Raw genomic sequence first — 16901 nt, forward strand, 5'->3', positions numbered from 1 at the left:
AACTGAACTATTCTCGCGCGCTCGATCGATTTTTAGCCTCGCTCAGTTATCTAAGTATTACTTAAAGGAGGGGGCTAAAGGAGGGTGAGAAGGAGTTAAAGTTCTCGTCAAGGCTGGACCACGGCGATGCTAATTAAACATTAACTTCAGATTCCTAGTTAACTAGGGAAGACTGCACACGATCTGCGAGCCTCGGGATTTCCGGACAGCGAGACGATCCTCTCGTCGAGAGGCAGTCACGTGCCGCGCATTCCTGTCGACCTTCCCCACTGCCCCGCCCTCCCTCTCTATGCACGTCTCTTGTCCTCGATCTTAAAACCTTAAAAGCGCGTCCGTGCATTTCTTTTAAGGGTTCACTGTACTGCAAGTATTAATCCTCTGACGCACAATTTAATTTTCGCCCGATGTCTAATTTAAATACCAGCCATAAAAGAAACCACGACAGCTCGTAATTTAAAGTGAACAAAATTGTAAAGTAAATGTAACATTTCAATAAGTAAATTCCTTGTAAGTTTAAAAGCTTATTAACATCAGGAATAAGTTGATTGTCGTAACGTAATAATTGTATTTTCAGCTTTAAAAATCGAATGATAAACAATAGATTCAAAAAAACATACGGAGAGATATATAAAAATTATTCAAATTATTATTAGCCATAAGATTCTAGTCAATGATTATAAATTTCAATAAATCTCCCTTATTATTGCCAATAATAGTTGACGAAGATAAAATTTCCTTGTAATTAAGCCAAATTAGCAAATTTATTATTAATAAAAATAAATAGAACCTCAACTTCAAGTCTTTTATATAAATAACAATAAACTAAAAAACAGAATTGAAATTATCATTGCAGAAACGTAAGTTTATGAATTTGTATAAGCAAAATTAGGTTATTAATCAGGTTTGCTGATTTATTGTTACTTGAAAAGGACTTTAAGTTGAGATCGAAACGTTGTATTATTTAAATTAATAAATTTGCCAGTTTAATCTATCTAGAAGAAAGCTTTATCTTCTTGAATTTTAATATTTATTCTGTATACTAATATAAATTAGACGAAAGCATCGATATAACAAATCAAATAACGTTCCAAAAACCAATCCAATAGAAATTCTATGGTTTATATGCACGATGTAATCCCCAATAAAATAAACTAAGATAATACAATAAAATAATACATCGACTACACATAATATACATGTTTGTGTGTATACAATTAACTTAATTTTTTTAATTTTATGCAATGGGAATACATATATATACATTCTCACTGCATATTTAACTAGAAATATTACATTGGAGACCGAATTTACTTATTCAAGGTAACGTGCAAAGGTCGCCTTGAAATCGATCTGTATTTAAAGCGACAGATAGTTGTATTTGAAAGTAAAATGAGATGTTGCAAGGTAATGTCGAAAGTTGCGCGCGTGTGCAGGAAAATTGTGTGAAACACGCGGGACCGTTCCGGATTGGAAAGTATGTATATGTACGTATGTACACGTTTAGCGCACTTAACGCGCGCCTCGACGAAAGGAGCGGCGTGGAGAGGATCGTGGCAATCGTGAATTCTAGGCCGCCTCTCTATCAGGCCGCGCGATCGTTGCGATAACGTACGGCGGGTGCGTACGTCAACATCGCGGCGTTTACTCCGCGCGGCCAGGTAAACTCACTCATGACTCATACGCTAAAATATGAAGCGCTGTCCGTTCGTCCGTCCGTCCGTCCGTCCGTTCGTTCGTTCGTTCGTTCGTTCGTTCGTTCGTTCGTTCGTTCGTTCGTTCGTTCGTTCGTTCGTTCGTTCGTTCGCCTTCGCGAGCGTTTTCGCAGCTGCGAAAGACGGGAAGGACGCGCAGAGAGAGAAGCGACGAGAAGCCGCGATTTCGCGTTTCTGTATCGCAGACCTAACTCGTCAATCGCGATCCTCATCATCGCCCTTCAACGATACTCGCTCCTCCCTTCCCCCTTCACGATCTTGTCGATCTCGGGGAGTGTCAACCTCATGATACATTCAAAGCGCAAAGTACCTGCATAACGCGCATCTCTCGTTCTCTTTTTCTCTTTTTCTTTTTCGGCGCCTGCAGTGTACAGTCGGATGTGTCGATTCAAGACGACGTGACAAAATTAGATTTACAACACATATTGTCATATCGAGCGATACACGTTTTATTTGTTTGATACACAGAAAGAATTTTCTTTTAGAAATTTGCCCGTGCAATCGTGATGTACAATATTTATTCCTGAAATCACTATAATTTTAAAATTTAATAAAGATTTATTAAAATTATAATAAAATTTGTCAATGTCCATGTTGTCTCAATTACATACAGAAAGAAAAAAGTATTTTACTGCCAAGAAAAGCGATTACGCAATTTGCTTTTTTCCTTTTAAAAAATAACGATTATCTTCAATAAACAATATTTTCTTGATATTAATCGTTACTCATTGTAAGAAAAAAAATTAAATAATCGCTTTTCTTGACAGTGGAATAAATACTTTTCTGTGTGCATCATGATTTTAAAGATATATATCGATAAATTCGGTTGATATATACAGGAAAGTTGCCAATACTGGCATAGGCTTTCTAAAACGATATCCCCTTATTTCTTGGAAACATTGCACTGCATTAATTCTGATAAAAACATTCTTAAATGCTTCGAAAGAAATAAATAAAAACCATATAAAGATTTTGTCTTTATAATTAGAAAATAATTTAATCTAATCTAACCTTTACATATAATCGCGCTACATGTTACGTGTTGCGAAACAGCATAAAATATTTGTATAATCGATAAAAAAGTTTTACATCAAAGTGAAAGGCTTTTAAGAAATTAATTCATATACATTAACTTTTGTACTCATATACTAAACATTTTGTACAATTGAATTATGTTAAAGCAATAAAAAAGGACAATATTGTCTATTATATCAGTTTAAAACCTCAATTTCTTAGACGTTTATTTTTTATTGCGTTACAAAAACATTAATTGAAACATTAATTGCAAAATATAAAACAATATTGTAAAAACTGCTCTACCGCAACTGTAAAAGATGCTTATGTTTTCAAGTAGTGCAGTTTTTGTTTAAGAAATACCATTCAAAGATAAAGTGATACACCAGTATTGATGCGATTCCTTCCTTAAGATATATATCGATCAATAAATATTGATAAAAGAAAATGTAACTATTTTATTGCTTAACATGTACCTTCAAGGTGCAAGGCAGTCGCTTTTGTTCGATTTACAACGGAGAAACCTCTGCATTATGTATTGTATTACATAACAAAATAGTATCATAAATTTCAAGTATTGAAATTAAAATTTATTATGTACAATTTTAATGTAAAATACCATAATACACAGATTATAAAATTTATCAGATTATAAAATTTTATACATAATTACGCTTCTATTCTATAAGATTTGACGAAAATGAAAACGTTAAGTATATGTGCAACATAATATAAAAGTGCAACATAAAAGTATATTCCTCGTGATAAATATATACAAAATGCAATAACTGGTTGTATTTTGTAAAGATTAATATCGCGTTTTTAATTCTAATATCCAGATTATTAATAACAAAGCAACTACCAATTATGTTCAATCGATATAGCTAATATTATTAACAATCTAAAAACAAATATAAATATCTACTTCTGAGTAACATCCATTTTTATTAATATATATAGATTAAGTTTAATCTCGATCTAACTTATTTCTTTTCTTTTGCTAGTTTTAAGAATTAAGGTATCGAAATCAAGAAACAAGTCAACACATTTTCTCGACTGATCGAATATCATGAGAGACAAAAGTCATGTACAGACTCGTGTAACGTATATGCGCCGGATGCGTCGAAAATTGACGCAGTCAGAGGTGTTCGTGGTTTCGCGCGATGCCACGCAACTCACCGCGATTTCCTTCGTTCGAGCGCGAGGCAACCGGCGAAAGAGACAAAAAAAAAAGTACCGCAGAGATATCCGATCGCCGAGTTGGAGTGCGCGCGCTAAGATACCGTTTCTGCGCCTGTCTGTACCACACGGCTTACTCGAGCGTAGCCCCCTCCCCTTTTCCCTCACTCTCCCCCTTCCCCTTCCTCCCTTACTCCATTCCTTACTATTACGCGCCGTAAGATGAGAGAAGGACCGACGAGCATTCAAGGCTCCCGCATCTCGGGGCCGTCGGTAAACATCGTACGAAAGCGACCGCCTTGCACCTTAAAGGCGCCTATTTAACGCGACACGGCAATCTCTCTCCATGCTTTTTTTTTCTAAATCTTTGACGACGCCTGTCCGAGACAACCTGTCCTCTTTCTTTGTCCGGGAACGAATTCCACTTTTCAAGCGTCCGCACGGACGTGCACCGCGGGATCCTAAAGTTTCCTACGGGTTCGATCATGACGACGCATTAGAAATGCTATTGGAATAGCATTTCTCGCTATCGTTTGTGACCTGTCTTAACAAGTTCCAACGGTCGCTTTTTAAAACGAATTTCGTTTGCTGCTTCAAGTCGCTTCTCTTAACCGCGATTTTGCCTCGATAAGTATTTAACACGGAAAGTGCAGAAAGTGTACTAATAAAATGTTCGTGCATTCCTACGTTTTCTCCCCCTCCCTTTTCTTTTAAACATTGTGCACCCCAATATTACTTATATCATTTTGATCATTCCGATTCGCGTTTGTTCATTTCGATATCATACTCACTCTTCAGACACCGTCATGCTTTCAGCCTCGAAGAGACGCTCCTCGTGTTTTCCTTCACGTCAAGGATTCACGATTTTTATAGTCAATTCGTCATTCCTTTTCATTATTACAAGCGAGATGCACGACTCGCAAAACCGACGACTCTTCTCTCACCCGAAATTAACACAGTCTATATTTTCTCCGGATCGATTCCGAGAGACCGGAGAGAACGTTTATATCTCACTGAATAAATCAAATAGGTGTTAATTATAGTACGCTGAAAAGACTTTCGTCGATAAGTGTCTTTCCCCAGAAAGATAATTACGAATTTATCTTAGAAGTCTGTGTTCCTTCAGGAATACTCTTATCGCCGGTTCGTAACCGGCGAGAACGTTCAAAAGGAAGACAATGAAGAAGCATTCTTGAGCACCGTCGTCCTTTTTCTCTAAATTTATCAGATTGCCTGTGTGACTCGCTACTTCTTTCCGCTAACGTCACGAGGAAATTCCTCAAATCTCGGTATCTTCAATGGAAAAAGCTTCTCAGTTGCCTCCCGTGGAGAATCCTGTCGCGCGAAAAGTCTCGGTCCAAGGAACGTTTCCTCCTTCGACAGTGGCTCTCCAGTGAAACTTCGATATTTCGTCTCCCTCTACTCGCTTTATCCGAAACTCCAAAACAAAGTATGCGACGTTTTATAAAACTTTCCACCCTCCTTCACGATTTCCACCTTCGCGGAGTCTTTATCCTCGCGTGGTCGTTCGCTCCGCGAAAGAAATGTGAAGAACGGAGGGAAGGGAGAAAAAAGGGGAAGGGCAGCCGCGCACTTTTTTTTTCGGCGTTACGGCGGTACCGCCGACGTATGTGCACGCACGCCGTTGCGTGCGTGCGTCGCGTACTCGCAGCACACCCGCCACACCCAACACAACGCTCGTTGGAATTCCACGCGTGACGATCACCACGCGCTCGTGCGTACCACGGTAAAGCGACTGACAAACCGACGAGGCGACTCGGTCAGGCCCCAAGAGAATGGGGGAGAAAAAGGGAGGGAGGGGGGGAGAGAGAGAGAGAGGGGGGGGGAAGGCCTTCCCTCGCCACGGCCTTCCTGGCTTGAGACCCACCGGCCGTTAGAGCCGTTTGATGATGCCCGTGGTGCCTCGATCCATTGCGAGGATAAGACGAGGGTTGAGGCGAAGGTAAGATCTAGTTAAAGCGAAAGTAAGGCAAAGGTAAGACGAGGGTTGAAACGGAAAGGCTATAAGGGCAGGCAAGGTGCCTGGAGGTCATGAAGGTCCTTTTCTTTTCCGGTTGACGCGCCGCGTTGGGGCCAGACGATTAATCGTCTGGGCGAGTCGTCAATGCGCGCGAGTCGCCGATTTTTGTTTGGACCTGCCGGACGTGCCAGGTCCCCCGGCCCTGCCCCCGCTCACGCGGTCCCGTTCCGGGGCTGTGCCGTTCTGTTTCGCGCCGTTCCATTTCGTTCCGTTCCGTTCCGCTTTGTTACGCTACGTCGCGGCGAATTTCAACGTCGTGCATTTTACGTCGAATTTCTCTGGAATACGCACACGCCGGTGGTAGTAATACGCTTCTCTACCTGCTCACCTTCCTCCCCCTCCCCTTCGTTTCCTCCCTCCCACCTTCCCTTCCTGTTCCCGTTCCCCCGCCTCACTCTCACCCTCCCTTCTCCGATCCCAACCGTACGCACGCACGTGACGTACAGTCCGTTCCAGTGGTTCCCAAATCTTTTAGTGATACGCACGTATGTAATGAATTTATACGGGGTGTTCGAAAATAAATGCGCTCACTTTGTTAAAAATGTAAGGTTTTTCTTATAGGACTATAAGAAAGAGAGATACCGAAACATATATTTACTTTTTAAGCTGTAGTCAGTTAAAAGCAAAGAACAAAGTTGTCTTTGCTCCGAATGAGCAGAGTTTAAATGAACTGGAAAATAAATCACACAAAAAGCATTAAGATCCGCTATGACTGTTTAATTGTATTACATATTTCAATTGTAACACGTGTACGGTCTTTTATACATATAAAATTATATATATTTTATATACAATATATAATTGTTTAAAGAACAAAGCCTTACTCATTAATAAACTTCGTAATAAATTTGTACAAACTTTGTACATACACACAACAAATCTATTGCCAAGAAACGTGATTACACAATTTACTTTTTTCTTTCTAATAAGTAATGGTTATCTTCAATAAATATTTTCTTGATAAATCTTAAAATATACTTATCACAAATTTTATAAAACCCCATTATCACACACTCACAGAACAGATTTCTGGACCTAATATTATTACTCTTCGATCTATCATGAAATAGGATCGATATAACGCCAATCATATTTATTATCAAAGATAAAATATTTTATTCTTAAATGGAAAGTTCTTAAATCTAGAATAAAATAACTTTTGATGCTATCTTATTAAATTTTCTTAGAATTATTTAATAAATTTGTGTCAATCTTATAATGATATTCTAGATTTAAGAATAAACCGATGTGAAGATAGAAATTTCTGATTTAATCTTGTTTTATTTTTATACTACATGAGATTGTAATAATATTAAATATGTCAAGAATATTTTTTGTCGAGGTATCAAAAATCCTTTCTGAGAGGGCATATTTAAAAAAAGAATTTATACTTTCTCGCTAAAGAATATTATAAAATTGAATTGAAGAAAAGTCAAAAGTAATAATCAAATTTTTATTTCAACTTAATATTCTTAATTGAAATATTAAATTACTAGAATTTAGAATATATTTTAAATAAATTTATTACTTACTTATCATGAACTTATTTATAGATTGGCGGATATATAACATTATAAACTATTTAAAATAAATGGTACTTATTTAATTCAAGTGTATATTTTTCTGTGTGTACACAGAAGTTTATTTTAAGTAAATCTTACTTGTTTCAAATAAATTTTAAGACTATTCATCAAGGATTCTTGCGAAGATAACCGTAGCTTAAACAAAAAAAAAAAACTAAAAAAACGAAATTGCTTTTCTCAGCATGAGAATAAATTTTTCTGTGTATATAATTCGACAATTTTGTCATACAAATTCTTCTTTAAAAAACTAAGAGTATTTAATTACTTATTACATTTATGTATACAATTTCTTGTTTAAATAACCATACAAATATTTATTAGAGATAAAGTACATATAAGTCATTGAATTTTTTATACTTGGCAAAAGAAAAAAAGAATTCTTTTATATTTGATAAGAAAAACGTTCCACATTTCCTATAATCAAAGAATACCAATTTAATATCAAATTGATAATTCAATATCAATGTATCATAAATATCCCTTGCAATCAATCTTTGGTAGAATTTGTTTTCCGTTATTTACTTCTTCATATTAAATTTCATTTGGGAATTACTTTACTTAAATCAGCATTATCTTCACCAGCGAAAGCTTTATGGTCCGTCCAAGTGGAGAGATTTGACGATTTCTCTAAATTCCTCACGCGCTTAAATCTCGACTACTGCGCCTTCTAATCCCGCGACACTCGGAAAAAAGATTTGGAAACCGCTGTCAGATATCAAGCGCTCTGCCGACACAATCGGATTCGGTGGTGCGTGTAATTGTCGTGCGTATCATGCTCGTTATGCTGCTCGTCGTGCTTAGCCGGCGGCGCACCGGAAAACTCGTAACGTGACATCGAGAAAATATTCGCATGAGAGATTTAGTCGAACTAGAAATAAAGAACGGAGGAGGTCGCGTGAATCGTTGACCCGAAATATCCACCCTAATTCCCATTCAAGTAACAATACTCAAATATAGTAGCATTATACGAATAATTCACCGTTGAACGAGAAGCAATAAGTGGCTCGCAGGGTGCGACCGTAATCTAATCGTAATGTAAACCGATGCAAAAAAGATGTTTTTAACTCGTTTATTGATATTATAGACGGTGAACAATTATGTCGTTAATAGAAGCGATTTCGTCGAATATATCTAAACACAGAAAGAATGATTTTACTGAAATATTAAAAAAATTAACTTAGATACATTCTGAACATAATTTTGTTTGACCTACAAAACAATTATGTAAAACGCTCAAATTGGTTGTATTAAAATGTCAAAACTTTCTGCACTGCCCATCATACTTGAACGACTTACATAATAGTTAGATAATCCAACAGAATTATTTTATATCTGTACCTACATATTCAAATTTTTTATATATTTCAACAAAACCGCTTTTTCCGTAAAGATATATAAAACTGTTAGCTTCTGTTTATTGCAGAGTTATTTTGCAAAAAAAAGTTATTATATTTTGCGTAAAGTTTGAGTTACATCCAGCGGTGCATTCATTCGATCGATGAACAGGCCCGTCTTGGACGAGTAATACCTGATTTTATCCTTCGAAAAACCGGTAGGACGCGAGGAACAGTCAATGGGAATATAATACCTGCCTTGCAGGAGCATTCGAAAGGGTGAGCATATGTGCTCGTTGGTATAATGATATAATAACGCGGATCGCCGCGAATGTCATCGCGCTCGTTTCGATCTCCGATTCGCAATCGGATAGTATAATAATGGCGAACCGAATCGCGAAGTGCAGGATGATTCGGATTAACCACTTCCTCAGCTTGCCTGAAATATATTCAGCTGTCGTATTTTCAGAGCGAAAAAAGATTCGAAGAATATTTACTTTCAACAACGATTTTGCAATGTTGTTAAAAAAATTACAAGATCTTTATAAGATTCGTCCCCTTCATGGTTATCAAAGAAGAAGACAAATTAAGGATGTTGTGTCACATCTCAAAATATCACTAAAGGATTATAAATTTTATCATTGTTCTATTATTATATAATTATTTTAAGTATCTATGTAAAATTTAAGCATAAATCTGTCATTGATTTGAAAGTAATTTATTTTATTTATTTTTTTGTTTATTCTTGATTCTTATGTAAAATCACATTTTGTAGCACTTACTTGTAAATTTCATAACAAAGCATAAAAAATTAAATCAAATTTCTTGCATAGGTATATTAATAAATATTTGTGCAAAGTTTATTTCGATCCACTTATTCAAATGTTATATACTTAAAACTACAATAAAATATAATTGTTTTCACTGTATAAGATATTATTTTTTGCAAAATTTTTTGTTTTTTTTTTGCAGCTAGTTTCAAGGATAAAATTAGGTATGCACATACAAATTTTTTATGTATATACATTGTATGTATTTGTATGTACATACAAATTTTATCGTTAATTAGAAAATAAAGTTTTAAAAAAAAAGCTTCAATTTTTTTTCATTTTTACTGACATATTGGCTAATATTATAAGCTAAAATGTCCTCAATAAAAAAATCTGACGATCAGAAAGAAAGTTCGAGAATAAATTTTAAAAAATTAAAAATTTTTGATTAAAAACGATTTACACGTCAGTTTTCTTGGATACATACATTTGTAACAACTGACGAAAAACAATTGCGAATAAACTTTGTAGATAATTTGTCTGCTCCCGACAATCATTATTATCTGATAAAGAATTAAAAAATATAACAGATAGTAATATATTTTACGTAAATACAAAATAATTCTCGAAGAATTTTATTCGGATCTTTCTAGCCTTGAGTGCTGCGTTGACAATTGCTGTCACTTGATCGTTCCAGAATTATTCATTGCGAAATCGCCATTGTGCGTCTGGCATATTACATGTTATATCGCACGGCACAATAATATCTCTCGCTCGCATTAGCATATCTTCAGTTTTATGCTTTCGCACCTAATGCTTGCCGTGTGTATACATGTGTATATGATTTTATTTACGATAAATTTATATCGAGCGGTGATCAGAAAGCGGAAAGTAATGCACTTAGCATTTATCAAATAGATTAGCAGAATTTCCGTCGGAAATAAAACCGTATAAAGTATTGAATATTGAAGATTAAAATTCAACCGATTGGAATGAAATGCATTAAAATTAATATTATCTGGCTGACCGAATTCTAATTTTCAACTAGCAATCCTCAATCTCCAGTGTGTAGTCTAATGTGGATTTAACAAATATTAACAATGAGATTCAAAAAGATATTCTTCGATGAGATGTATGACAATTTTTACGCAAGGACCGCTCGTATTCGTCAGATCGCGATCGATTCTGCTTCTCGAAAGTGACATTCGGCGAGATGCCGGGTCCTCCGGCGCAGTGGCGATTATCGCGTTTAATTGTGCCACACTGTTACGCTGTCGCGTTAATATACATCGACGCAGACGATGTATACATATGTACTAATGTACTTGTTTATTGTACTTAAGCGGCCGTTTCCTGTTGCGTCCGCGTAAGTATCTAGGTATACTGCCCCTCAGTGTTACATTCCGTAATGCACACATTCTTGCGGCAAGAGAGGCACGCATGCCCCACCCCCCTCTACCCCTCGTTGTCCCACCTCCTCTTCGTTAACCCGCGAATGTCCCCGTCACGAAACACACGTCCGTCGTGTTCTGTGAATTAAAACGGCAAATTATACAGGGTGCCACGCTCGCCACGCGACGCGCTTTCTCTCACCGGACAGATTCTTTGACCGATTCTCCATAGCACAAACGATGCCTGGCGCACCCTGTGTAATAGTATAAACATTTCGCATTTTCTACGTTGCGCGTAGGTAGGTAAAGTGACCCGGAACTTTTCCATTGTCTTTCTTCCATTCCCACTCGATTGTTTCTCTTCTCAAATCCATTTAATAATCCACTAAACGTTTGAACTGTAGGCATTCTGCAGTAGTGGTGCAAACGTAATCATAAGTGATTGCGGAGTGTATAAATTTTGTAAAAAACATTTCCGATTTTTCAGAAATTTTATTCCAAACTTCAAATTTAAGATTAAAGATTTTTTTTAATACAGATTTAAACATCTATTTTATATCTTTAATGTTACTTGTTAGTCATACAAAGAAAAATCACTCGAGTTTTGAATATTGAATATTGAATATTAAAGAAAGTACTAAAAAAAATAATATAAATAGCATGTAACGATTTATTCGTAATAATGTAATTCATTGAGAGTACACGAAACGTGATTACACACATGCACAACGCTGATTTAGAACAATGTCTTTTACCGTCACGGATTTTTTAATAGAAACTCGCGAATCACAGATGTATATGAATCTACGTGGATGTGTATGCCATTTTTAATGTCAATCAATTGTCAACATTTTGTATTATCAAAAAAAAAAAACAAAAAAAAACGATAGAAGAAATGATTTTATCAGAAAGAAAAGAATAGAATTGGAGAGTAAAATTTCAAAAAATATCCTTGAATGTCAATAAAATTCCATGATTTTCAAGGATAAAAAAAATTGTCTAAAAACGCTAGGTTTTCCGGGGTTTTTCCAGTAGTATATATCCTGGATTATAAAATGTTTGTTGCAGTCAACGCGGATCAGCCTTAATCTTGGCTTAGCTCTCTTTTTCTGAGAATAAGAGAAACCGAGATTAAAGTTAATCTACGTTGATAGAAATAAACGTAACTGCGCCTACAATATTTTACAACTTATCACTACGTTTTCGTTACGCTATTGTAGAATGGCTTTAAAGATTTAAAAGCATATGTGAGTTTATTTTTCATGAGAATCGAGCTTTAATCTGCTTTAATCGGAGGCTTATGCGGCTTTGTCGCTACGATTATACATTTGAGTTCGTTTGACAAAGACTGAAGAGGATTGCGTGGCGGCTCTCTGTCATATGTCCCGACAATGAAAGATCGCGCCGTTGATGAAACGGTTACATCGATGACGTAGCGCACGGAACACCGTGCATAGTCGACAGATTTTATCAGTCGGCCGCTCCGACAACGCGAGAACGCGAGCGGCGGGATTTTTTTTTTAATTCACCGTCGCGCTTTCGCGTTCGCGGCCGACCATCGGATTTAAAACGCCGTTGGATACTTTCTACCCATTCATACTTTCTATAAACATTATTGCCGTTTTCGCCAGTAGAGAGGTGCCGACCGCTCGTACGCGTATCTCGATTCTCGCGCGCGCAATGTGTGTGTGTGTGTGTGTGTGTGTGTGTGTGTGTGTGTGTGTGTGTGTGCGCGCGCGCGCGCGCGCGCGTGCGTGCGCGCGTGTTTCGCGACGCGTAGTACACGCGGCGCGTGTTCTCGCGCCGATTCCGGTTCTCACAGATCGTTTCCTACGGCACTGCCGAGGAAGCCACAGGAGCACGAAGGTCGCGAAGGGTACATGTCGCGTTGCACTGCGTTCCGCTGTACCGTCATTACGTCGAATACCCACAAGTGCCTTAAATCCGCGACATCGGTGTGACGAATCCAACGTATTTTCATATGCCTGCGTGAAACGACTTTTGATGAAGACTATCGATATCGAGTGAAAATGGAGTAAACGCGAAATAAGCAATTGGCTCTTAATATACGCCAATACGGCAAACTTAATATTTTGTGTTTTGGCATATCTGTTACAGTGAAAAAGAAGAATGGTTGCAATTGTTTATATGATTTATAATCATTTATGACTATCATTTATGGTAATTTTGGGTGTAAATTACTCATTTGTTGTTTAACTGTATAAATTATAGTTCTTAGTACTAATATGTAATTATTACATATTAGTACTAATAAGTAGTTATTATTACTAATATGTAAACGCACAGTAAATAAATGTTAAAAAAGTATTACATTCATTATAATTACAATTACGTTTATTACACATAAATTTTATGTTATTTTACCATATTGTGATATTTTATTATATTTTTTAATACTTCGAATCATCATAATTTTTATAGCAAAAATTTTTTAAGTTGGTCAAACTACAAATTCAAGGTCACCAATACTTAGAGCAGTAATAACTATAAAAATGGCGTCCATAATTATTTTATCATAGTAATTATAGTCACGAATACCATATACTTTTCTTTTAGTTTACGGAGAATTCTTTCTAAGACGGTCCTTCCCAAACTAATTTCAAATTAAATATTAATAATAATGTTATCAGGAATGAAGTCCCGAGCTCTTTTTAAGCATTAAAGATGGCTAAAAGTAGAGCTAAAACGTTTTTTGCGCTTCATTTATAATTTTATAATCTTTGTAATTTACATAAATATTTGTTAAAATATAGATTATTGTTATTTGTGCACAAATATATATATAATAATTAAATTTATCAATAACATAATTGAAAATGTTCTGTAATTATATTTGTGATTATTCTATTTTTATTTTTATTTTATTATTCTCTGAACACTCTCTGTACAAATAATTTTTTTACTTTTATAAATGTCACGTTGGATTCATCATCGAGTTGAGATATTGTCACTACCAAAAGTTTTGCATTGCAATTAGAAAATTTACAAATTCCCCGAAAAAACCAACAGAAATTCCAAGTATACATAAGTTGCACATTCTTTATTCCATCTATTAACGAATGATAAAGTCCTGCGCAATCTCTCTGTATGATTTTAATTATATAAAAAGAGCATATATTCGTTAAATTGTAGCTATTTTTTGCTATACGATTATATGTACCTTAAAAGTAAGCCACAAAATAAAAAAATGGAAAATAAATTAATTAAAAAAGAAACCAAATTAAATATTATTTCAGCGGGCAAATATCGTTGATAAAAAATTCATGTAAAACATCAACAAAAATTTACACACACACACACACACACATATAAGTCATACGACACTTTGATTTCTGCGAATTCTCACCCGACACTTGAAACGTAAAAGTGTCTTCGCGCTTATCTCGAGGCTGGTGCGTAAACACACAAGTCCCGATATAATATCTCGGAAGACACATTCTTCACGTGCAAGACGAAGGCAAGCAGGTATCGCTTTGTAAGTTTCGCTAGAAGGTATTCACTTCATATCACTCAAGTTATAAATTCTTCGTTGAGATTCGAAAATCTAGTATAATTAGCAATATGTATATCGCTTATTATCGCTGTAACAACGACATAATTAAGAACACAAGGTACTCTGAGAAATGAGCTCGAATGTTTCATAACAAAATCATTAAAATCATAAAAAATGTATCATTTTTAAACGTGTAATATTTGATCATAAAGGAATTAAGGTATCACTGGCTCTTCATTCAATATGCCGAATTTTCATCTGCTCTTATAAAAAGAAAATCCTTGACGCTCTCGCAAAATTTTCTCTTCTCAAAATGTTTCCCTTTGAATTGAACAGAAAGTTAATTTTCGCTCCATCACAGTAATAAAAATTCCGAAACTCCGTACTTTTTCTGCGATAACTAATATAACTAAAAAAAAAATGCTAAATTTTTGCGCTACGTCGTTGTTTGTAGCAAACGGGCGATACGTGTGAACAGACGTACGCACATGCCGAAGGCTCCCGCGTAAGGCGAACCGCGAGTGAAAGGCGTTTAATAATCGCGGCGGCCGGCGCTATACGCGAGGGACGTTTAAAAAAAATTCGCGTATGTGCACTACTGTCTCGCACTACTGCCACTCGCGTGGGAGCGAGGGGTTTAAAGTGCATTCGGTGCAATTACGTTGCTATTTCATTTCCCCCTCGCGTGATATAACGAAACTTCGTTGTCGTCGGCGACGGGGAGAGGTCAACACACGTCCTCTCCATTTCTCCCGCTGACTATACAATATATATGTTTACGGTGGCGCGTTGTTATGGACGTCCATGTGTTTGATCAATCGCTCCAATTCCCTTCCCGCTCGCGACGTCCTCTCCGGATCTTCACATCGGCATCTTAATTTCTCGAATTTAAATAGTTCGTTCTCGGCGATCATCGTAGATTTCTAAGTTTTTTTTTTTTTTTTTTTATTGACCATTGAATTTTGTTTAAGAATTTCAAGTTATGAAATGATTGCTACACTGGTAGTTTTCTTATTCACATTCCACCCTAGAAAGTCACATGACCGCTGCTCGGAGAATCCTATTTATCTCCTTCAGAATCTTTTTCAGAACCCCGAGTAAATCGATGTACACGGTTGCTCCCAAATAATAAACAGAACGATAATATCTGCGTAACTAAGAATATTTTTAGTTGGAGGGTAAAAATCGTTTGCATAGAAAACGAACAAGGCAGCTATTTCCGGATAAACGAAGCATGTGTGTCACCTTGGTTACATCGTGAGATGATACGGGAGCGCGAGGCGATCCCGAAAATTTTCAGCGACACGCGACCCGGTTTATCTCGTAATGCCAAGCGAATCACCTGCCAGTGGAAAAATCTAGGTGGACGGTCGGAGGAGTAACGGTCGGGCGCGATATCGCCGCTCGCGATCGAGGCGCGGCGCGATATCAACAGGTCGTCCGCGGGCCGTCGCGCGATACGTCGACGCCGCCGCCGTGTCACCCGTGCGTCGCGTCGGACAACACAAAGCGAGGACGCGGGCGCGTCGTGCCACGGGCACGTAAATACCCATTATTTACCTGTCGGATCCGAGACGAGGCCCGCTTTATCCAAGGCGCCGCCTCCAAAAGTATTCCACTATTGCCGCTGCCACACCACTGTACCGGCGATGATCGTCGTGCGCTGGCACCACTCGGTACCACCTCGGTATCACCACGACGTGCCGAGAGCCTCCGCTTCTTCTCCCCTGTCTGCTCGTCCGCGTCGTGCCGCCGCCGATCGCCGATCCACCGCGCCGAATGCACGCTCGGCGTGCATATCCAGGCACATCCGATGCCACCCGCGCGAAGGCAAGGAACGAGGAGCGTTCGTGTGTACGCGACGCGAACGAGGCAAACAGACGGACGCGACCGGAGTGAACGCGAGCGAGGAGGAAGCCCGTTGAGAGAAAGAGAGAGATGAGAAAACCTCCCGAATCCTCGTCCTCGCCGCACGCGTCGTCTCGCGGCACTGGCGGGGGGAAAAAAATCGTGTCGTCGCGCGGGGTCGCGATGCGCACCACCAAAGTGACGTCTGCCGCGGTCGAGAGACTGTCACGGGGGACCGCGAAGCTCACCCGTTGATCACACTCCGTCCGATGTATTATGTACGTTCTCTCGCACACGCGCGCGCGAGCGCTACGCCACTGGAATATACTGGAATAACGTATGTACGGACGGAGTGATAGTAATTGCGCGCAAGCGCAAACGCACGATGCACCCGACGAATACAAACGCGACGAAGAGCGCGCGACGATGACGCGGCTACTACGTCGTTACGATTCAGAGAAAGCTCTTCCTGAAAGCGATATCGATATTTCATTTGATGTAAGGATCAGCGCTAA

The 16901-nt window shown here is 37.8% G+C and overlaps 1 protein-coding gene across 7 annotated transcripts in view; it reads right to left on the reverse strand.

Moving 5' to 3' along the window:
• Positions 1 to 16889, reverse strand: part of LOC105834788 (afadin) — a 53171-nt gene extending 36282 nt beyond the window's left edge. For 5 of the 7 annotated variants that reach the window (XR_003626719.2, XM_012677507.3, XM_028194149.1 and 2 more), the window contains exon 1: positions 4697 to 4713. Coding sequence is in view for 5 of the 7 variants with exons in the window: in XM_012677507.3 (XP_012532961.1) it covers positions 4697 to 4713 (17 nt within the window). In the remaining 2 variants the exon portion in view is untranslated. Of the gene's footprint in view, positions 1 to 4696; positions 5643 to 16098 lie in introns of those variants that run through there. The other 2 variants (XM_028194148.2, XM_028194150.2) reach the window with 2 other exon arrangements.
• Positions 16890 to 16901: the final 12 nt, after the last annotated feature.

The sequence above is a fragment of the Monomorium pharaonis genome, chromosome 2 (assembly GCF_013373865.1).
Source record: "Monomorium pharaonis isolate MP-MQ-018 chromosome 2, ASM1337386v2, whole genome shotgun sequence".
In the NCBI taxonomy this organism is placed as follows: Eukaryota; Metazoa; Arthropoda; class Insecta; order Hymenoptera; family Formicidae; genus Monomorium; species Monomorium pharaonis.